The sequence below is a fragment of the Telmatherina bonti genome (genome assembly GCF_933228915.1).
Source record: "Telmatherina bonti genome assembly, chromosome: 1".
Classification (NCBI taxonomy): Eukaryota; Metazoa; Chordata; class Actinopteri; order Atheriniformes; family Telmatherinidae; genus Telmatherina; species Telmatherina bonti.
In genome coordinates, this window is record NC_136619.1 from 21587683 (window position 1) to 21612759 (window position 25077).

Here is a 25077-nt window from a genome sequence, read left to right on the forward strand (position 1 = left end):
AATGGTCTGAGTACCTGAATTAATTACATTTTTTAAATTTGATTAGATTCTTTGTACATTCATTCATTCATTCATTCATTTTCCGAACCGCTTATTCCAATTCAGGGTCGTGGGGAAGCTGGAGCCTATCCCAGCTGGCTTTGGGCGACAGGCAGGGTACACCCTGGACAGCTCGCCAGTCCATTGCAGGGCCACACACAGAGAGACGAACAACCACTCTCACGCTCACACTCACTCCTAGGGGCAATTTAGAGTGACCAATTAACCTATCATGCATGTCTTTGGATGGTGGGAGGAAGCTGGAGTACCTGGAGAGAACCCATGCGTACACGGGGAGAACATGCAAACTCCACACAGAAAGGCCACTGACCAAACCAGCCAAGGATCGAACCAGCGACCTTCTTGCTGTGAGGCCACAGTGCTAACCACTGCACCACCGTGCAGCCCGATTCTTTGTACTGAATGATGAAAAATGTGGAAAACAAAGAATTTCTGAAAACCTTCGAGCAGTAGAATTTATCCTTTGAAGGTTTTTTACATTATGGTGTCTTTATGTGCTCCTGATATGATCATAACTCTGTATTAAATCTTAGTACAAATCTTTTGGTTGAAATGCATGTGTTATGAAGCAGAGGGTTGTTCGGTAAGTAAATTGTGTCACATAAGTGTAGTGACGTCATCCGAGCAGTCTGCTGTATCTTAAAGAAGAAAAATTATGAAGCAAAAGGGAAAGATGACATTCTGTTTGAAAGAAGCAGAAGCAAACTAGCGCTACCACTGGTGAAAAAAAAAGTTGCCAGTCTTAATTAGTATCATGGCCTCATTATGATTTACTTTGTGATGAGAACTAGAGTGTGTTTTATTGTAAACATGTTTTACTTATTTCCCCACTGCTTGCACCATGACATTGGTGAAAGGGTGTCTCTTTGTCAGAACAAACAATATATCAGTATTTGTCTTTTTTTTCCTCAGCTACAACAGCAACAACCTGCAACGACCCTGGAATCCCTGTAAATGGTTCCCGGTATGGGGACAGTAAGGAGCCAGGTGACAGTATGACATTCCAGTGTGACCCTGGTTATCAGCTGCAAGGCCTAGAAACCATTACTTGTGTGCGGATGGACAACAGATTCTACTGGCAACCGGACCCTCCAACATGTATGGGTAGGTAAACGGTGCTCTGTTGACTCCCAAGACAGGAGTGGAATTAACTGTGGTCACACCAGTGATGATGGCAAAATCTGTGTGCTGTATTTAACTTCAAAAATTAAAGAAAAATATTGAAAAGCATCAGCTCAAGTGAGTATATGTGAATAGAAAGATCTCCACCGGTGAGGATTGAATGATATTGAGGAGACCACGAGGTAAAGGTTGGAAAATATAACATCACCAACTAAGGGAGTTAGTCGGGATTAGATTTCTTTATCACAAGTATTGAAAGTCCTGAGCATATTTGCCAGTTTCTTCCTCCATTATCACTACCATCTGACCAACTCGCTGCTATTCTGTAAACCACTGAGCTCCTGTATCCCCTGCTAGAAATCATTCACACCTTTCTGCTGCAATTTGTGATTTTCTGCTCTCCCATATTTCCTTTAGTTCCTCCTCCACAGGTTCTTCTTGACTTCATCAGTAAAGGAGGAACATGACATGGAAACCTGCAACCTGACTTGTTTCTTTGAATCAGAAAAAGAGGAAATGCAGGAAATGTGACATGAGATACAATCACTGAAAGATGGTTTCCTCACATGCAGTCTACAAAGCCAAAAATGTTACCCAAAGACAAGATTTCTAGCTTCTACGTAGATTGTTCTGCCCATGCTGCCATAGCTAAATGTCTTAATTGGGGTGGAAAATCTTAAAATCTTTAGACTTTCTTCTAATTACTCTGTCCAGTTCAGTTTTTACGTCAAGTTAATAAAAATAGAGAAATGAGGAAAAGCAACAGAGATTCTGTTCTGCTGCAGTATTAATTATTCAACAACTTGAATGAGTCTGACATCATCTGCTGCTGAAGGTGGGATGCAAATAACATGAGCAATCTGGTAAAAAAAAACACCTGCTTAGAGTACACACTGTCTACCTGCCAGCTTGCAGATGCGGGACACAGCCATTTCCCTTATTGTCGCAGCTCTTTCTTTTTTTTTCTGTCCGTTCATCTTTTTATTTATCAGCCAGCACTAAGTAGAAGTCCTTCAGCACCATCTCTGAGTGTGCCTTGCAAAGACATTAGGATTTGTTTCTAATAGTGACTCTGACCCTCTGCCAGTAGCCTTGCATTTTGCACAACTCGAGATAAAATGCAGTGCTTAAATCTGCTTCCTTTTTGCTGTTTGCCCCATTTCCCTCCCCTGCACTTTCACCTCAGGAGATGAATCCTTCATGTTCAAAAGCTCAAAAGATTAAACACATTACTCAACACTATACACAACAGTCTACAGCAGTGGGGTTTTGTGGCTCTGTGAATGATTTGCAAGCGTTAATGCCTTTGTTTACCTCTATTTCACTGTGTTATAATCCGTTCATACACCCCCTCCACCCCTGAGACACCTCTGCATGTTGCAGACTCCCCCTTTACATCATGAAGTTGCTGCTTGAATGCATCTTTCTCTAACTTTTCCTTGCTTTCTGACTTGATATAAACTAACAGGACTACTAGTGGATAAATATCACCATGCCTCTCTCTTTTCTCGTACTATCTAGAGCCACTTGTGGGGTTAATATGTGGCAGCAAAGGGAGATTTTGCTTCTCTTAGCTAGCACTTGCCATCCTCTGTTTAACAAGTAAAACTTGTGAAAGTTCATATGTGAAAGTTAAATTATTGCTCAACTATTGGTCATCCTGATATGTCAACTCTTTTCCTCTCACTGTTTTATTCCATTTTAGCTACCTGTGGGGGTAACGTCAGTGGTCCCTCTGGTGTGATTCTTTCTCCTAACTACCCCCAGCCTTACCCCCCTGGAAAAGAGTGCGACTGGAGAATCAGAGTCAACCCTGACTTTGTCATCGCCCTCATATTCAAAACGTAAGGCCGGTTCAATTCAGAACATGACACCTTATCTACAAAAATGTGACCACTCACACCTTTTACCTCATAAACATGGATGAGTTTTGCTCCACAAGTGAAAATTGTTGTTCATACTTTGCCCGGGGGTGTGGTATTTTCTTGATTTATCATTAAAAATAGCTAAATTATTATGGAAGAGGGAAGAGGTTTGTTAGAATATTTAGGAGAGGGGCACACAGCAATCAAGGCAATATGATCCAGTCAAAATCCCTAATAGATAATTTATTGTACATGTACAATATGTGCTCGCCTGCATCATTTTATTAACAAAAATTGTGGATGTTATATAGGAAAAACAGAAGGTTTTCATTTTAACCTGTCCCACCAATCTACAAGTTACACAACAAGAATGTGTTTTTACTTTGTTTGTGTGTGTGAATGCATTGGTTGCTTCAGGACAAAAGGAAAAAATAAACTTAATCATTTAAATTTTATCTTAACAGTATCATAATAATGTTAGCTTTAAGAGGTAACATTTATCTTTCAGGGCTTCTGCTTGTTCTTCACTGTTTGACAGATTCTTTTGTAAGCACAGTAAAAGATCAGAAAAATGAACAAGCCCAAAATCCACCGAGTGGCCTTAAAGACAGAAAGGCTAAGACAAGCATTTCAAGCAGAATGAAACTTCATTTTTTGGGAATTTTATTTGACCTCCAGGGCTGCAAAAGGCCAATGTCTCTTTAAACTGGAGATAATATTGAATGGGGAACGGAAATATTCTTATTAATATATATATATATATATATATATATATATATATATATATATATATATATATATATATATATATATATATATATATATATATATATATAATTAATAATCTTATTAATCCATATGCAAATCTTTGTCAAGTCAACGATAAAATGCTTGCAAATATTTAAAGCTCCCTTTTCTCAGAAAACATTTTAAATGAAATGACAATGACTGAATTGATGCCTGTAAAACATTTTTACACTCACAAAAACACATGTATACAACAATATAAACAAATCCTACCAACAATAATGAAATTCCTGGACTTAATTGTTAATTCTTGTATTTGTTTTTCTTTTCTCCTCAGTTTTAATATGGAGCCAAGTTACGACTTCCTGCACATCTATGAGGGTGAAGACTCTAATGGGCCACTTTTAGCAAGTCTCCAAGGCAACCAGGCCCCAGAGCGAATAGAGAGCAGTGGTAACAGTCTTTTCCTGGCATTCAGATCTGATGCCTCACTGGGGATGTCCGGATTTGCCATTGAATATAGAGGTAATTAAAGTATGCCAGTTTAACATGTATTTTATAATTTTACAATAATTTTACTCTAAAGCCGAGACACAGCAGGAAAAAAACCCTGTTTTTACATCGTGTTGTTAATCTAGAGATTTTGGAGGTTTTTTGTCTTCCTTAGCTTGTACAGACTTCTGAAAGGAATGTATCAAAATGAACTAAACTTTTTCTGTATGTGCGCCAAACTCTCTTCTAAATTTACCTAAACTTTGCCTTTATGCACAAAACACAGCACCATGGTGGCTATCTGCACTCTGTTATGTCTGGTCTAACACCGCTGGTTACGCTGATTACTGGGCTCTCATCCAAACCTGGCATTTCTCTTGTATGAGCAGCTAAACCTGATTGGGAAAGGGAAAGTTATATGCCAAGCTTAAACTCTCATTGGCTGAGCTCAATTTCAGACAATGTCATTGGTTCATCTTGGTTCCATGGCACACCGCGTTTAACTGCTTTTTGTCTTTTTGTGGGGCTTGTAAAGTCAAAATGCCAAAAGGAAAATATCTAAAATTTCATAGAAGACAACAATAACCTTCATCTGGAGGCAGGGCAGCACAAACACCAAGATCAGCTGACAGAATAAACATGGTTGGAGCTGGAGATGTCATCATTGATGGAACCAAGTCTTGTACATGAATGCTATTACATTCACATCTTTATTGCAAGAGCTGGAATATAAAAAACAAACAAACAAACAAAAAAAACAATAATTGTAAGAAACACTTAAAAAAAATAATAACAATTTTGAGTAAATAAAACAAAAATAACAAATAGCAATTTCTTTTTATAATAAATAAAAAAAAAATATAACTACAGATTAAATTAAGGATTGTTCACATTTATTACATGGAAAATGACTCATTATAATTTGTAAAACTAATGAGATAATAAATATAACAATACATAATTTGCATTAAACTGGTAAAATATCAAAGCCAAACCTCATCATCACTAAAATTGCAGCCTTTGTTGTGACATCTGATAGATTGCCATAATGAAGTGACACAGAAGGAATTCTACACTGTTGTTTGGCTTTGCACGCAGTTTTATTGCCTAAAACTCCCAGAAGTCAAAATAAATAGCATATTTCACATTAACAGAGTGCTATCTTAACACTCCAAAATGTATCAAATCTGATATGTTAATATTGTAGTATCGACTCCAGAGTATTGATACACCCATCCCAAATTTATATGAACTTATCAGCAGATTAGTTTGACTTTGGCTGGATTAAAATGGGACAGGAGGTTTTATGGCAGTTTGCTTCTTACATAAAGTCTGTTTGAGGAATATCATTACAGAATAATAATAGAAGTTTCCCCCTTCCCCCATCCCCTCCTCTGGATGCAACAAGACATGATGTTGCCTTTGACATCAATGTGCAGATTCTTTTGGCTCATGAATTATGACTGGGGTATGCAGCCCTCAAAAATGGGAAAAGTTACGTTAATTCCTGCACTTCCCTTAAAACCTACCAGAAACATAACAGGATAGTATGAGGAAATAAATCTTGGCACTTTTGATGTGTTACAGACCTTTTGTACCATTGTTTTGATGAGTTTGATAAGATATGATGTCTGCAAATAGTGTTTTAAAGCAGAATTGTGTTGAACTCTACAATCCAAATATCTAAAGCTGATTTTCTCAGGAGGTCTGTAAGCAGTTCCATGAATGGATTTGTTGTCAGATAAAATTCCTACACTTTCATGTGTTATTAATGTTCTACTTTGTTGTTTTAAAATTCTAATTGGATCTGATTTCAGTAAATAGTGTTTTAGAACAAAACTTCCAAGGGCTGTTTTTCTTAAAATGAGTTTTTAGTCACACACAAAATCTTAAAATCTGCAGCACTTACAGACACAACCTTTCCAGTTATGCTGCTGTCTGTTTTTTTTAAAGTTTTTACAGAAAGGTTTTTTGAAATCTTATTCACAACCCAATTTATAGAACATTTTATCTCAGTTTTTTGCAAAACTTTTTTGTTTTTCTGGTTGTTAGCCTTATTGTCTAAATTTTTAAGTGATAAATGTAGTGAATACAAATTCCTTTTTAAAAAACTTTTGACTCTAATGTATTAGAGAATTCCTAAAGAACTCTGAACCTGGCTAAAACCAATAAATTTCATGTCGTTATCTGGGAAGTGTATGGAAATTAGTGTTTTGGCCATATAATATCTAATTTGTATTTTTAAACATAAAATTTAAAAAAAAAAAGGTAACATGAAAAGAAGTCTTAATAAAAACTAAAAAAAAATGTCAAGGTTATAGCTGTTAGTGATAAATTTTACCCTATTTGCCATTAATCTTTTACCTTAAGCTACCAAAATTCTTCTTGCCATGATGCTGCCATCACATACTTCTGGAACAGTAAATATGTTTCATGAATATTTTTTCGGAATCAAGTTTCTTTACAAGACAATACCTAACAATTACTGTCACAAAATTATGTGTGTATTAAGTGAACAGACTAAAATGTCAATGAGCACCTGGTGCGTATGGTGGATAATAGATTCATCTTCATAGTGTTATTAATTTTGCCCCAATTCAACAGTCTTCTTCAGCTGAAAGGACATGCTGTTCCAGGTCTGCTTAATCAGCTGTTTGCATAGATCCACCAAACACAGAATGTGATTCAGTTTGAACTTAGAGGTAAAGCTAACTTGTCTACTTTTTAATTTTTTAACCTTTTACTTGTTTATTTAGTCTTTTTCACCTTATTTATCTTTAACTGAAAACAAAAGAATTTTCATTTCTGCAGTTGGCCTCCTTACGTTACCATCCACCTCTGATTTGTCATTATACACTATTTCATATAAAAAATTCTTATTAAAGTACAGCCTTACTCTTTTCCCTGTTTAATCTAATTTCAGCCCTCTGCCACGTTTTTGTCAGTTTCTCTGTTATATTCTCATGGGACACATATAGAAGTCAAATAAGTTGGCCTTACACCAAATTATGAAGACAGAAAACAGCTTTTGACAACAACTGACTCATCTTTGTACTTTCTCTGCAGAAAAACCAAGAGAAGCCTGTTTTGACCCTGGTAATGTTATGAATGCCAGCCGATCAGGCTACGACTACAAACTGGGATCTCAGGTCTCATACAGCTGTCACCATGGTTACACAATATTGGGGGAGGATACCATTACCTGTGTCATGGGACGTGATGGGAAACCAGTATGGGACAGGGCACTTCCATCGTGTAAAGGTAGGGGAGATAAACATTTGAGTTCTTTTTGTTTTCTGTATCTGTTAACTAGTAGTAATAAGAAAAAATTGAATGCATATTTATTAATAAAACAAACATACTGTTTACTGTTCCCAGGTAAGCAAAAATATTCTTCTACATTTCCTTTGGCTGATGTTGTTTAACGTACACACATGTTGCTATTGCAAAGCATCACGGTCAGACATACCGGCAACCTCTTATATGAATAAATAAGATGCATCTTTTGGAGTTTAAATTCAGTGCTCTCAGTTGGATTCAACATAGAAGCCTTGTCATTCTATTCTCTTTCTCCCTGTTACATACTATCTCATTTTTTAGTTTTTCCAATTGTGGTAAATTACAGGTCAATCTCAAAACCTTTGGGGTTACCATGGAAGTTGATTTAGGTAGCAGTGCATGCTCATATATGATAACAGACTTGTTGAACCCCCTTGAATAAATACAACTCACTGGTTCAAAACTGACAACCATGCCAGTGTGTTTTCAGATGAGGTCAGAGACTAGAGACTGAGCTGTCTATCTAACTAGCAGCTTATAAGGGCAATAAAGTGATACGTGGACCATATATTTGCCTTTTGGGTTTGGGTGTGTGCAATATGCTGTTTAGAGACTAGATGTAACTTCATACGATTATAAACTTTAGATAAGAAAACAAAAACATTTCAAAGTGCATACACACACATTAACACTTTCATGAACAATACTTATTACCAAGTCTAAATCATACCTCCTCACACACTGAAAACTCTCCTGTTTAATAACGTCTAAGAGGCAGTAAAGGGGGAAGGGGTTGGGGGTGGGAGAGAATAAAGATGGCATAATTGCACTCAGACTAGCAATTTTGGAACAGAGAGTAACAGACAGTAAGAAAAAAGAGACCCTGTCAAGTCATTTCATCTCATTTTCTCTTTCATGTAGCTTATTTCAAGGTAATCCTGCCACTTATCACATCTAAATGTGTTACAGTTAACAGAGAGAACTGACCTGCCGGGATTTCTTTGTTGCAAATTTCTGTTCAGACATTGTGTTGAAGCTGATGTTCGGTAGCGGTAAACAAGAAATAAAAAATTATAATCAAAGAAAAATTTTGTTTAAACAGAATTTTGATAGATGATAGAAGTGAAATTGTCTTTCAACCTGCTTCCCATATTTATGTGTGTATATATATATATATATATATATATATATATATATATATATATATATATATATATATATATATATATATTTATACATATATATATATATATATATATATATATATATATATATATATATATATATATATATATATATATATATATACATATATATATTTATACATATATATATATATATATATATATATATATATATATATATATATATATATATATATATATATATATACATATATATTTATATACATTACATATATATTTATATACATTACATATATATATACATTTTCAGATACATTCTTTCTTGTATTTCCTTTTTATAGTATTTCTTTTGGAAGGACTGAAATTGATTTAGTTGGATATTTCAATGTGGATTCCCACAGTGACGCAGAGTATTAATTATTTTGTCACCTCTGGAGACTGTAAATGGAAGACTACATCATCTAGTATTACATGAAAATGATTTAAAGACCTTGCAAATCTCGAGGCAGTTGATACAATTTTTGAAAAATCATTTGTTTTATCATATTTGTGTCTTTCAGGTGTCTACTGCAATAAAGATAATGGATTCTTTTAGCACATAATACATTACCACCCAATCAAATTGTCTATGCAAAGAGAAGAATAATGTGCATACTACATTGCCAACATGTATTACGAATATATGCAGAGAACATAATCATTTTTATTTTAGTATTTTGACCTTTATTTTTTTTTATTCTTCATTTACCCAGTTTACAGCTTAGACAGTATTAACCTTAATCTGATTAATCGTCACACACTAGTAATTATCCAATAACTGGGATAAATAAGTAAATAATGATAATTTGTGTGCTCACAACCAGATGGCTGTATGTTTTATGTTTTATGTTTATGTTGCTGCCTTTATAGATACGTATCCTATGACTGGCTTCACAATCGAGGAGTAGAAAATGATTCAAATCCTCTCCTACCTTGTCGTCTTGCTTTCTTCCTCAACTAACTGCTTTTGCACACTGAATTTTCTCACCACATAGTTAGGGAAGTTTCTTGGCCCTTTCTGTCTGTCTCTCTATCTTTGGGCAGCTCCTGGAGCTTTTAGACCAAACTCATTAGACAGGGTGAGACCTCTTTAAATAATACATCTCCACTTACACTCCCTCCATCTCTTCTCTTCCTCCCTTGAATCCCTCCTCACACATACTACTTTCTCCTCTTGCTCCTTCCGTTTCTCCATAACTACTGCCTCATACTGTTATTTTACCTATCTCCCACCTCCTCTGTCTGCGTCTGATTTACTCTATATTTTCCTTTCTAGCGCTTTCACCCCTTCTTGCTTTCGCTCCATCACACACACACACGAACACACACACACACACAGATAAACACCTCCCCATCTCAAACCGCTCTTTCACTGGTTTCCATGGTAACTAAGAGCTGGTGCGAGGAAGAAGGAATTCTCTGTGACTGTTGATAGGGCTATGTGTGTATGTGTGTGTGTGTGAGAAAGGAGAAGAGATGCACAAAGATAAAATGAGAGTCTATTATAGAGTGCCGCCTAGAGGAAACACTTTTGAGTGCACAAACACACAAATGGCATTTTATCAATCATATATACAGTAGGAAGATGAAGAAAGTGAAGCTTTCAGCTAACATGTGTGCATTTGTCATCAAATATGGTCACGTAGCAGATAAATCACTGTTATTTTTGCACACACTAAATAAACCCCTTCGAACATTGGCAGAGCAGGTTATAAAAAGTATGTTTCTAAATTAATCACATCAAACAAAAGCTGGTGGAGCATCGGAGTTAGCTAGTGTGTTAGCCAGACTGTTGTTCAAGTCTGATCCAACACTGTGGAGATTGGTCTGCCTGCAGGACTGTAGGCTTAAACAAGCTTAGACATCATAGGAAGAACGAGCTGATGTAAATCATGCTAAGAAACACTTGACAGATCAGGAATTGTTATGTGCTGAAACTAATGATGACGTTAAGGTATGGGGGTGTGAGTATCATAGTTTGGCGTTTCTTTACTACTTCAACACACCAAGCGGAAAAACTTCTTGCTTTTATTGAGAGATCTTCTAGGATATTGTTAAGGAGGTTGTGGATCAGCTGAAACTCAAAGAAGTTTAACTGATCTTTATTTTTTCACCCAGAACTCAAAATGTTTTCATGTTGTGTTCAGTCAAGACAAAAGCTTATAATTGTGTTTTATGAGCATGAAATTATGGTAGACATTCATTTTTTCTCCAGTGACTGCAGAAAACCTGTTTGTTTCAAAGATGGTTCTGACTATTTGGCCACTTATCATTACATTAAAGCTGTATGATATCAGTTGTTGAAATACTCGATAGTGCAATACCAGTAAGGCTTTCCCTGCACTGGGCCAATGGAACTTGGAAAGATCATCTGTTATAGAGTAACTGTATTTGTACGAGTCTCAGCACAGTGGAAGGATTTTAGGTTTTCTTTGCTTAATATGATAGACAAGAGTACCTCACCAGATATCCTGCGCCGTAGCCCACGTAAGTTTTCTATTTTAAATGTAATATAAGTCACACAATGATGGACCATTCAGATGTATGCAGCAAAATGAACAAAGACTTCTGTCGTAAAGCTTTGATATTTAGTAGCATTAGCTTCCTAGTGATTATGAAATTACTTAAAAAAAGCTATTTTTGCTTTAATGAAGGCACTCTGTTTTCTTTCTCTGTGAGGTTGATTAGCAAACAAAACCATTTTTGATTGTATTTGTTGAAAAAGCTTATATGTTGTACATTTCTGTTGTAAATTATTCACGGAAAATTGCCCTTGCATATGGTAATCAGATTACAGACTAAATTCACCTTGATTTGTAATTGTTGTTTTTTTTTCTTGCTGTTTTAGTGTTTTTCAAGATAAAAGTTGGTTGTGTTTTGTATATTTTTTGTTCTGTCAAGAGTCATTATTACCATCACTGAGATGTAAACGTGATGAAATGGAAGTCAACAAAACTGTTGTGTGTGTAATTAAAAAAAAAATAGTCAAACACAACTTCAGAAGTTTAGGACATTTCAATTTTTTTTAGCCGTCAAACTCACACCTTAAGCCTTGCTGTGTGTATGTGTGTGTGTGTGAGAGAGAGAGAAAGAACTGGAAAATGATACGCTGACAGTGAGAGATAGGACTACAAAAGTGTTGTGCATGCGTGCAGATGATCAAAGCTCATGGATGTTTGAGAGAAACGGAGTGACTTGTGACTCATTTTGCATTTATTTGTGTGTGTTTGAGACAGAAGGTGTGAGTGATCAAAGCGTATGTGTGTGTGGAAGCTTTTTGATAAGCCTGACACCTGAGCCTAGAGCAGAACCACTGGGGGGCTGTGGGTAGATCAAGACAAGACCTCTAGACCTGAGGGTTTCAGTGCAACAGCACAACAAAAATCAATCCAAAAAATATCAATCAATATCCTTGTGCAGAATCAGGAAGAAAAGAAGGAAAGGGGGTTACTACTATGTTGCTTTAGGAGACAAGAGAAAAAGAATACAGGGATAGGAGTGGGGAGGAGGATGAGTGAGTGGGTGTGCAACAGCTGTCTAGCTAAGAAGTAGACACCAAGTTTTATAGTCATCCTTATATGCAACATGTAAATCTATTTGGGCAAGCCTCAGCTGAGAATATGGGCTTATTTATAACACCCACACTCATGGGCTCATAGATGGGCTTTGACATATGTTACAGATAAATTCTCATGGCTACCCTGCTCTGAAATCGGAAGGCGCTTGAGGAATCTCTGATGGACGTTTTAAGCCTTTTATGCACAGTTTCCAAAAGACTAAAAATGCCTAAGTCTTTTATTGAGGGAGTTACCCTCATGGGTATGTTTAAGAAAATGTTCAAAGCTAATAACTAATAACATTTAGGCTTTATGATCCTGCCCATAAAATCTCATCCTCACATCTTAGAAGCATAGTCAGACCCCTGACCCAAGCAGCATATTAATGATCAAAATGTTGTTCCTTGTCTCATCGAGCACTTTCAACCTTTGCACCCGTATGCTCCAACATTTTGAACAAGCCTAGAGGTGATGATAATTAAAGCTGTGGTAGGTAATCTTGCTTAAAGACATTTTTTTTTTTTACTCTGGGTGACGAGGTTCCTTGTCCTGATAGCAGTCTATGGATTTTGTAATCATGAACAATAAGAAAAACAGTGAGACCCCTCAGTTTACTGTAAATCTGTAAAAACTCTGACCAATTAAAACATTCGGGCCTAATTGAAGTTGTTCATTTCTTATATTTTGTAACTTTCTTTGTGACTGAGAATGCAGGAAGGATTTCTCCGACCCGGCTCGGTTTATTTGCCTTCTCCCGCTACGGCCTTAATGAAGTTCCTGGATACAAACGGAAATCCGGATCACCACCAAAACTAAATCTGTTCTTCCTTTTTACATTTCCAACAAATCCTCAAAATTTAATTAAAATCTATCTGTAACTTTTTGAGTTATCTTGAACACAAACAGACAAACACTGGTAAAAACATAACCTCCTTGGTGGAGGTAAGAAAAAAAGCCTTGGATCCCGCAAGGAGCAAAACCAGACGGGGATGAGCCAAGACACGGTGCTACTTTCAGATCCTGCTAGCTCCTTCACATTACCTACCCCAGCTTTAAAGTCTGTTCGGGATCGCTGCTAATGCTGTTGGTGAATACTGGGAGTGATCCATTTGAAGATCCCTCCATAGCAATTACAATGAGACAAGAAAAGAAGAGGTCGGGTTGAGTGAGAGGAGTATGGATATGAAAATTTGGAAAGTTTGCTGTGTGTGTTGAGGAGGATGACACTGACAAATGTGCTTCTTGTTGCTGTTTTGTGCACACACACTTGCACACACTGACAGAAATTTCAGTGACCTCCATCTGCGTGTCTTGTACTGTTAACACGATTAACAAAGTTTCCACTAGAAAGCTAAATATGGATTGCATTGTTAGGTCTGTTTCTTGCGGGTCAAGTGATAGTTGTATACATTAATAGTCATTTCTGTTTGTTTTTAAAGCAGCTCTTAAACACAGAAGATCTCCTTCTGTGTTCCAGCTGAGCATCACATCAGTTCAGTCATTAAAATTTGTCATGTTGGGTATTTGCTCAGAAGCATTTTCCTATCAGTGCTGCAAAACTTGTAGATCTTGTTTGCTAGTATTTTCTTTTTAGCGCAGTCCACATCGCTATTTAAAAAAAAAAAAAAAAAAAGAATAAAAATGCTTCATTAGTTTTACATGATGACCTAAAGTATTAAATGAAACTTGAGAAACAGGCTCATTTATAATTATGTCTTTGTTTGTAAACAGATTCCCACATACAAATGTGCATCCACAGATAGACATCAAACGCAAAAGCTTTTATATCATATCAAAAAGCCTTTGAGCCACAGGGGTCCAAGAGGTAATTAGAGACATGAATTTACTTGTTAGCTGAGCAACTTTTGGGCCAAATGTAGTTTAAGTTTTTTTTTTTTTAGTTGCACAAGAAAAACAGATAAGATCAGTGACATGCTTGCTATCTTTAAGGGCAGTGCTCCCAGCTGCAGGAACATCATAATAAAAACGAAGCACAATTAAAAGAAAATACTTCTATTGCAATATGGTGTTTATAAATGGTATTGTTATATTTGTTTCTGTCAACTGGCTCTAGCTATACAGTGGTTTATTATTACTAAGCTGGTGTCTTGCATGTTTTTTTTTTCCCTTTGTCCTGCTAAGTTCTTAGTGGAATAATGGCAATTAGGCCAAAAAGTTGGCATTCAACTTAAAGTTGTTGAGCTCCACTGTCAGGCTGTATGTAATGCCCTAATAGCGCGAAATGCTTCTCTTGCCAGTTCAATCATCTGACCTCAATATAAATGAATCACATATTTTTGGAGGCAAACATTAAATGAAGCTGGCGGCTGTTCAGGCCTGGCACAGCATCACAAGGGATATCAAGTTTGTGCACGAATAAGTGGGCTTTAGACAGAACTCATATATTTATTAATTTATCTTAACCTTTATTCACCCATTTGAACATTTCTGAGAGCCAAGCGCTCTTTTTCAGAAGCTCTTTGATCACACTCGCATCGTTGCATATGTTCAAACCTGGAAGCCGTTCAGAACAAGATCAGCTTGATCTGTTGGCCACACAGCTCAGTGATAGTAAAGAGGAAGTACAGTATCCCCTTCCCCTAGTCTTATTTAGATGCTGCTGCTCTGGTATACTGCAACTTCAAATCACTTTATGCTGGAGCACAACAATGGCTGCGCTCACATGTTTAATAGTACACTATTGATAACCTGATTAGGACTCTTACTCTAAGTACCACACTATCATGTGAACCTTTTCCGATCATACACATCTTTTATTAAATGAAGTTTACCCAATTTAATTGATTAAGTATGTTGATCTAAATAATAATAAATAAAAATATGCATGTATTACCCTTAATATCTTATTTTGCAAAACATCATCTTGGTTCCAGAGTTGCCAGGTCAGATTATGAGCCATTTGTGCTTGATTCTGTCACTGGATCTGGCAACAGTGGATGAATTCATGGCTCTGTGAACAGCATTTTGATTTTAAATCCCCTCAGAATTGCTTTCTTTAAATAATTTGTTAGTGCTTTATTTCTGTGAACTTTTTTTTATATATATGTATTAATCAGTTCGGATTCTTTCCTGGTCTTTAAATAATGCACCGGTCCTGCACCTACTGAGGTTCTTAGTAAATTTATTTGAGGTTCGTTCAATTCTGACATCCCATCAAAACCATCTTTGAAAAAAGTCCTCACAAATTCTCATTTAGTCTTTAGGAATGGACCATTTTCCTCATACAGGACTTGTAAATAGTCAGTGTCATGGGATGTGCACTGCTGTCATCCTGTCATTCTCACTTCTTCACCAACTGCATGTGCATACAAAGTAATATTATGATGGATATATAAGGTACCTAATGTTTTTCCAGAGAAACATGCATATGAAGCTTGACTAGATCATCTCGATTATCTTTGTGACAAAGAAACTTAAAGCTTAGCTAATGATTTTTTTTATTTTTAACTAAAGCTTAGTAAAAATCTAAATAAAGACACAATGAGAAGTGAAATAAAAGTTTCACAGGTCTAGTGGCTTGCTCACCATCCACTCATGAAGTCAGACTTTATATGACGTCTGTTTCTGACTGGCACGTGCATCGTAAATCAGCTGGGCCTTTCAGACACCCAAAGACATCACATTCTTGAGCAGATATTGTGCATCATGTCTAAATATATGTAAATAAATAGGTAAATATAAAATAATCGAACTTCCAATACAGAATACAACCATTGTAAATTATGTTTGGAAGTTATTTATTTTTTTTATTTTTTTATCTTACCAGCTCCCTGTGGTGGACAGTATGGTGGATCTGAAGGGGTTGTTTTATCTCCAAACTATCCTTTAAACTACACAACAAGACAGACTTGCTCCTACTACATCACTGTGTCCCCGCAGTTTGGTATGTATGAAAACTGTGAAATGATATGTGCTGAATGTAGGTTCTAACGAAAAAACAAACAAAATGTCAAACTTTTTTCTTCTTTCAATAGTGGTGTTTGGTCAGTTTGCTGTTTTCCAAACAGCAATGAACGACTCAGTGGAGCTGTTTGATGGAGCCAATGACAATGCTCGAATGCTCAGCTCGCTGGCTGGGTCACATTCAGGTGAGTCTGTTGATTAATTCCACAAACTGTTAAGGTACGAGCCTGTTCTGTATCCAATGTTACTCTTTTTTGTTCTGTTTTTGTGGTTTTTGTGATTTACCCTCACATAGTTTGGGAAAACAGTATTCCAGTTGAATTTTTTTTTTTTTTTTTTTTAGATTTTTCCTCTATTTTTTCTTATTGAGCTTATAAACTTTAAATTTTTAAAAAGGTACAATAGTAAAATAGTTGTGGGGGCTGTAAAACATAGCACTAGTGATCATCATCCCAGTTTATTGGGACAGTGATGTATTTGGCGAAAACTCAAAAAGATATCGCTTTATAGAAAGAACTTAGTATGCATGGATAAATGGATATTGACATGTGTAGAAAAATGAAGGTGGATCACAAAGAATGAAGAATGAAGTATGAATAAATATTGGTTAACATAGTTCCTGTCATTGTCTCAGAGTTCTCCTCTGATCTGAGTTTTGTGTGCCCCTGCCAGAGGGCATGCTGCAGGGAAATCCTCCTCAAAGTGACGCAAAGTCTCCCTCTGTAGAAATGTGGTGTGCTGTGCGTAATTTCTCTGTGATGTTGAATTTGTGTTTGATTTGTAGATTTTAAAGCTGTTAACAAAGAATAGGACTGTAGCTGCCAATGAAAGTATCTGGTACTAAAGCACATTTGAGAAAGACAGAGGAAACTCTAACACATGTAGATAGAAAGATATAGTTTCATAATTATTATTTTTTTAAATTTTTTATTTCATGTACTCATATTTTTTGGTTTTATTGCAGTATTTATTAAGCCATATGTATTGCTATGTCTGTCTAAATGAATTTGTACAAATAAGTCAATTTGTGCAAAGTGCATAGCCTGACTTATTCTTTAAGGGAAATTTAATTTTTTTAATTTTATTTAAGGCAAAAAACAGCAAGGTCTATGAAAGTATTGTTACTTATATGATTTCTCTGTCCCTGATGCACACAGATACCAGGACAAACAATTTTGTAGCACACTGATCACCCTGACTGATGTATTACCGTACACAAATACATTAATCCTTACAGTAACACAACCTCAGATGATCAACATGATACATGGTGACGTTATTTACTTAGTAAAAAAAAATGCTAAAATGCAAGACAACACTCTGTAAAAGTAATTACACTCCATGAATGAAAAAACTTGATCAACCTCCGAAGCAAACAACTTGTATGGCGTTATGAGTCTCTCACATTGAAATGGAGGCATTTGAATCACATTTTCCTTATCGCTTCCTTTGTTCATTGAAAATTTGAAAGCAGAACATTGATCTTTGGATCATTGATTTGCTATGTGGCCCAGCGTCATACTGACAAGCAGATGATACCAGATGATATACAGAGGTGTTCATGGTTGATGAAATGATTGCAAGGTGCCCAGGTTGCAAAATAAACCCAAAACATCTCCACCACTGTACTTGACAGGTATTATGAGGTGTTTGTGCTAATATGCTTTGTTTTGTTGGTTTAATAATTGTTAGATGATTATTGAAATAGAGTAAAATGTTGTTCTTGTTCCATCTAAGGTTGTATTTATTTAATTTTAAGGTTTGTCATTACTTGATATTTAAACAAAGTACATATTCCTTTTTTTTTTTTTTTTCATGATGGTGCACGTATACTACACTTAGACATACACACACATCTCCAATATAATGGTGGTTCTAAATGTCAGCCACAACATGCCATGTTTTCCTCATTTGTCACTGTTACTTTCTCGGCCTCTGTATGTGTGTGCATATAAATTTGTATTTGTGTGTAAGTTGGTGTCAGTTATTTTTCCATTTTTGCAAGATCTATTGCGAACATAAGTCAAGACTGACAGAGAATCCCTGCTAACACAATTAAATATATGTAAAGTTTGATATGTGGTAATAGTGAATGAGACAGGCATTGTAGGTGTTTGTTTGTGTTTTTATAGAAAACTAGATGTTGTTAATGTTGTCTTTTGACCCCAAGCTTCTGCAGTTCGGTAAAGTAAAATACACGCTTATGAGTGTGTGTGCATTTGTGTATTTGTGTGTGTGTGGAGGGTGTGGGACAATTACAATGATATCTAGAGAGAAATTTCAGCTGTTTATGGGAGTAACATATGTTTTTAAATCACCCTGTTCATGTGTGTGTATGTCTATAATTGCCTCAGGAGAAACATTGCCACTGGCAACTTCCAATCAGATCATGCTTCGGTTCAATGCTAAGAGTGGCCAGTCAGCTAGAGGATTTCATTTTGTCTACCAAGGTAACTCTCTTCGTTTGCTTCTCCATTGCATTTTACTTTACCCATACTTACACATGCTCACAATGTTGAGTTGAAGCTTAATAAGAAACTTTCACTGAGCTGTTTCTGTTGCTGTTGCTTTGTTTTCCCTCTTCTTACATCATTGTAGCTGTGCCTCGGACCAGTGACAGTCAGTGCAGTTCTGTGCCAGAGCCTCGATACGGGAGACGGATCGGTTCAGAGTTCTCTGCGGGTTCTGTGGTCCGTTTTGAATGCAGTCCAGGCTATTTATTGAAAGGATCCAGTGCTATTCAGTGCCAAGCTGTACCAGGTGCCCTCGCACAGTGGAATGCAACAACACCAACGTGTATAGGTAAGGCAAACTCCAGTATACCACAGTAATATAAGGTATGTAACCACCTTACTACTCAGTTCCAAGGTAAAGTGAATTACTGCTTTGTAACCACATGAATTAAAGTCAATATTCTACAACAGACTACCATGGGAAGTTAAATTGCAATTGGCATTAAAATAATGCCCTTTTATTCAGTGAGATACATAAACTGTTTCTAAATTTGCTGTGTGCATAAATGCATGGACTGCAAGCAGAGTGGTTTAGCACTTCTTTCTTTTACTGTGGAACCACGTTGTTTGGGATCCTGCTTGTGTGCACATTTGTATTTGATCATTTGGAATTTACTGCTGTCTGTTTTTGTGCAATAACATTAGTTAAAATATGGAAATAAGATAATGCTACTAGTAAAGTGAGAAAAACTATTTTGAGAATAGCTAAAAGTGTCTGTCCAGTGTCCACTAAAATACAAGATGCTAAAGAACATCATCTACCGAGCCTATTCTATTTATTATGTTGGAACAGATAAGAGTAACTGAGTTTAGGTTTTGACCGTAATACTTACTAACTTGATATAATTACCAGAGATACATCTCTAAGTGCTGCCATATCACAAACAGCTTCAACTGTTCAACATGAATTCATACCGTAAATAATCATTGTTCTTGTTGGCTCCCTGTGGAGGTTAATTGGACTCCATATTGTCTGACTTTGCATATGAAAAGATATATTATTGCTTTAAGTCATGGATGTTAGTTACATTGTTAACAATTTATACATCAAGGAAATTTATATTCTGTGTCCTCACTGTAGTTCCCTGCAGTGGTAATTTGACTGAACGTCGTGGAACGATACTGTCTCCTGGCTACCCTGAGCCTTATCCAAACAGTCTCAACTGTCTGTGGAGAATCCATGTTAGTGAAGGGGCTGGAATACAGGTACACATATGTGTCTGGACTCATTTGCAAACAGACTGTATAATCTTACTACAGGTGCACTGAATATAAATGATGCTCAGGAATGTGCTGGCTGTTTTATTTATTGTGGTTGTTTGTTGTTTAGATCCAAGTCATGACATTTGCAACTGAGCACAACTGGGACTCTCTTGAGATCTACGATGGGGGAGACATGACAGCTCCAAAATTAGGGTCATTCTCTGGTACGACAACATGCTCTCACAGGACATAACCCTGCGCACTGATGCCATGCACTCAAATATCTGAAATGTTTGAAACACACACACATATATATACTCACACACACACACACACACACACACACACACACATATATATATATATATATATATATATATATATATATATATACTTCTCAACTCAACTTACACACACACATACATACATACATACAAACATACATACATATATATATATATATATATATATATATATATATATATATATATATATATATATATAGACAGACAAGATCTGTGATGAATTGATTTGACAGGTGTTAAACTTCATAAACACATGAATAACAGTGATGAATTATGAGTTGTAATATACAAAATTGATAGCTGTTTTAAACAATAATGTTTGTGAGGCAGAAATTCCCCAATTTCAAGCAGTCGGCAAGAATTGTTTTGCCTTGCGATTAAGGATAGTGGAAAAGGCAAAAGAAAGAGGGAGGGAAAGAAGAAAGCAGGAATAAAGAATGATCTAACCTTTTGCAATTTCCCTGCAGAGTTTCCCCTGTGACCTGCCCCAAGCACATACCTGTCACACAGCTATCACACATAAAACATACCTCCTATAGGGCAACACACACATGGACACAGACGCACACACTCTGTGCCCTTCCAAAGAAGCCACATTGGGGAACTACCCACAGTTACCACGGTGATCTGATGTTGACCACTGAGTGGCTTCACTGGGGCAGATAAGGTCGCTTCTCATAAAGACACTAAAATGGATCCCATCCGTGGAGGTTGAAGGGTTATTCACCCGTCCTACACATAATTTCCCAGATGATCTCCGTATTCAAACAAGTTTTGAAGCCCAGATCCACCATATTGACAAAGTAGCACAATTTGTAGAATCTGTTTAGAATGATAAATAGAAATTTGTGTATATATATATTGTATCCTACAAAAAAAAAAAAAAAATTATGCTATGACAAACAATGTTTATTGGCCAAATCGCATGGGTTATCCCAATTAAGCGCTGACAAAACTTTTGTCCAGCATTATTGTTTTACTGTTGTATCGGCAGGAGACAAAAATTAGATTAAGTTTTTCCATGAACTAATGGAAAAGATATCAGAAACTGCATGTATTATAAAGTATGGTACATACATCATTATAAGGTTAACCATTTCTTACAATGAGATGAAATCCTGCTAAGTTCTGATAAAGTGTGATGAATAACAGCAACGATCAACATCTGCATCACTATTGGGCTTATGAAACTCCAAAGGATGCAGCTACTGTAGAGATGTTGCATAAATATATCTGATCATCAAGTTATATGCTATAGTTACATTTGTTTTTACAACTTTTTGATGTGTTCAGCCATATGTCTATGCTTCGTTTTTTTTACAGGAACAACAGCTCCAGCCCTTCTCAACTCAACATCCAATCAGCTCCTTCTGCACTTCCAGAGTGACATCAGTGTGGTTGCAGCAGGCTTTCACCTGGAATACAAGAGTAAGATCAGGTTCTTCACAAAAAAGAGAAAGGATGGGGAAATTGTGATACACACGCACACACACACACACACACACATAGACACACAATATCTATCTATCTATCTATCTATCTATCTATCTATCTATCTATCTATCTATCTATCTATCTATCTATCTATCCATCTATGTATCTATCTAAGATACATAGATAGATAGATATGTGTGTGCATAAATAACACATACACCGTTGCTGTCAAAATTTCAGCAACAAATAACAAGAGTCAGTGACCTGAACTGGTACTGCCTGAGAGCACATACACATGCTGAGACCCACACTGGAGCACACACACACAATGCAAACCTAGAGGGACACAAACAGAATCACGTAAACTCCACCGCACTCAGCCACAAGCACAGAGCGCTTTCGCTTCCGTCGTGTGTACACGTAAATCCAATGGAATAGAAGGCCCACACATGCACACATATTCAGACAAATAAAGGTATAGACACGGATATTAGCATCATGCAGTTACGCACCTGTCAGGGCATAGTTGTGCTTTTCAGGTCTTTGTGCTTGTTTCAGCTTAGAATCACTTCTAGATCAATGAGCATGTCCCCTTTTGTGAGAGTATGTGAGAATTTTAGTGTGTATGAATGAGCATTTTCTCTGTGTGTAGATTTCTAGGTGGGTGCGTACATTTGTGGCTCAGTTGTCTGTGTTTTTGTCAGCTCAGTGTGCCGACATGGCATCACTAGAAATGAAAATCAGGAGGACAGCCTATATTTTTCTGAATTTTTTTCTTCTGCGGATTTTCGAAATGTGGTTTCTTTGTGCTTTTCAACATGAATTTTGTTAGCAGGTAGACAGTTAAAGTATGAACGGTATATTGGAGGGTGAAGGGAATAAAGCAAAGCAGTCAAACCTTTAACATAGTACTAGACGGTTTGTGAATCCAAGAGGGGATTACATCCCTATTTATAAATCTTGGGGAAAACAAAACAAAAACAAGCATAATGTGACATATACAGTTATTTTACAGTATAAATCAGAGAAAAAAAAAGTACTAAAAAAGAATTAAAAAAAATGTTGAACATAATTTAAACATATTAAGCCTGAGGAATCTCCTGAGGATGTGTGGTGAGTCAACAGTGATTTAAATCTGTTTCTGAGACTATGTTGTGGAAAACACAGTTATCTGTATGTTCGCTGCAATCCTAATCTCTCAGTCCAGATTAAACAAGATTAAATCATTTGTGAAAGCACACAATTTTATGTGAAAATTGTCAAACATTATTCAAACCAATATTTTGTATTGGAAATCCTTATAAATAATGTCTTACAATAGGCAAGAGTTTACGTGTGTGCTTCAGACAATTAAAGGTTTCAGTCTGTTTATTATGTGCCTATCATATAAAATATATATAAACATGAAAATCTGTTGATTTTCTACTTTTTGAGACTAAATAAACTAAGGTGAGGACACAGCTGCACACACCAAATGGTACGTTTCCAATGTATCACTGTGAGAATCATGATAATTATTGAAATTATATTCATACATTTTCTGCAGAGAACATAGGTCTGGAAGTGTGTGACTGCATAAGAACCACATCTAACACCATCATAACAAATAGCTGCTGCAGGTTACAGGTGCTGCTTTTGTTTCTCCTAAAATTTCTGCTAATACTTTCAATCATAGCAGAATTTCCTCCGAACTTGAAAATAAATTTACACAGAATTGTATAAGGTTTTCTACTTTTTCAATCAAACACAACTTTGCAGCAATTTCTCAGCTTAACTGATTGATTGGACAAAAATAATCTGAGAAACTGAATATTTTTGCCATCATATAATCACTTATTATGATCCCCCTTTCAAATGCTTCCTTATCTTCAGATGATAATACATCAATTTGTTTCCTGTAGAAACAAGAAAAACAAACTCAGCATGTGAGGATGTGTGAGTGACTGTGGGGATAATGTTCTCATTATTTTAAGCTGACTAAAGAACCTTCTCTTTTTTGTTTTCCAAAAGGGGTCTTTTTTTTTAAATTCTTTCTGTGTGTGGTGTGTGTGTGTCTCTCTTTCTCTCTCTCTCTCTCTTTCTCTTTCTCTTACTCTCCTTTCCTCACAAGCTGGAACAGCAGCGTAGTAAATACAGTCGGTTGGGCTTAAATGCTGACAGTGTCTAGTTGTTGTCTAGTGGCCCTAGTGGGGTGTTTTGTGGTACTGTCAGCAGTTTACAGAGCATAACCGTGCTCTCATAGCTGAGGAAAGAGCGAAAGGTAAGTTAGCACAGGAAGGGCGAACGATGGTCAGCCAAATGGAATCATTTCATTGATCAGTTGTCATGACAGCCTGCTGATTCTCGGCCTAATAATGCGCAGTGTTTGAGTGTGTGTGTGTATCCTTATGTATACAGCCTCATGCTGCTTTCTCACTTATGCTGCATCTAAAAAAAAAAATCTCCCCTCATTCCCCCTCAGCGAGCACACACTCATGTAAAAGTCACTCATGCGCACACACTCACAAATGTCATTCAGGGAGCTATAGGCCACCTGTATGTGTGTGTGGGTACTCACAGCTGTGTGTGTGTGTGTGTGTGTGTGAACACAGTGGTGTCACAGCGTTTTGCTGGTAGGAAGGTAGATAATGAACCAACAAGACCAGACGCACAAGCAAACACACACACACAAACACACACATACGCACACAAACATTCACTCCTCTGTCTCCCCTTCCTTCACTCTCTATTCCTCTTCCACCCATGTGTTACCATGGTAACTGCTCTGGGGCAGTCTCCTGCAGAAGTTTTCGCACACACCACACACAGGCAAATCAACACACATCAACTTCTACAGATGCTATTTGATAATAGGTCTGCTGCAGTCTAACTTATTATGGATGTGTTTAACCTCTCGTAAGCCGGGCTGCTGGGCTTAATCCAGTCTCTTACATTCACAGATTTTATTTCACTGCATTTACTGGATAAGAAAAAAACACATCAGGATTGACTTTATCTCGAAACCGAGTTTTTTTCATTTGGAAATAAATGTAAATTTTTATCATTTAGCAATTATGTTATAATTTTTTTTCTTAAATAGTTTTAAAGTCATAAAGCAGTGGAAGACGAAGTTAAGAGCAGTGATTGCTAAATTTTTCTTGACAAATAGGTTGTTATAAAGATGTGATTCTGAGAAAAATGGTGAGATGTTTTGGTTATTATTTCTCAAAATAAACCATAATAAGTTTTGAAATAAAGGAAAAAAACTGCAGTCTGGGTTGGGTTATGTAAAACTTTAAGAACTGATATCATATCACTTTACTTTTTCCAGGTCATTTGTTTAGAACCAGACGTTAAAAATTTGTACAAGGAGGGCAGTGGTCAAGTCAGCAGTTGTACCAACACATTTTATA

General features: G+C 36.4%; 1 protein-coding gene across 1 annotated transcript in view; it reads left to right on the forward strand.

Moving 5' to 3' along the window:
• LOC306760319 (CUB and sushi domain-containing protein 1-like) overlaps positions 1-25077 on the forward strand; it is a gene marked incomplete at both ends in the record, with an annotated part of 457273 nt that overhangs the window by 352571 nt on the left and 79625 nt on the right. Inside the window, 11 exons of the mRNA XM_079246123.1 lie at positions 973-1164; positions 2888-3026; positions 4132-4319; positions 7353-7547; positions 16094-16210; positions 16302-16415; positions 18585-18680; positions 18829-19032; positions 19825-19949; positions 20074-20170; positions 21575-21679. Coding sequence (XP_079102249.1) covers positions 973-1164; positions 2888-3026; positions 4132-4319; positions 7353-7547; positions 16094-16210; positions 16302-16415; positions 18585-18680; positions 18829-19032; positions 19825-19949; positions 20074-20170; positions 21575-21679 — 1572 coding nt within the window. The remainder of the gene's footprint in view (positions 1-972; positions 1165-2887; positions 3027-4131; positions 4320-7352; positions 7548-16093; positions 16211-16301; positions 16416-18584; positions 18681-18828; positions 19033-19824; positions 19950-20073; positions 20171-21574; positions 21680-25077) is intronic.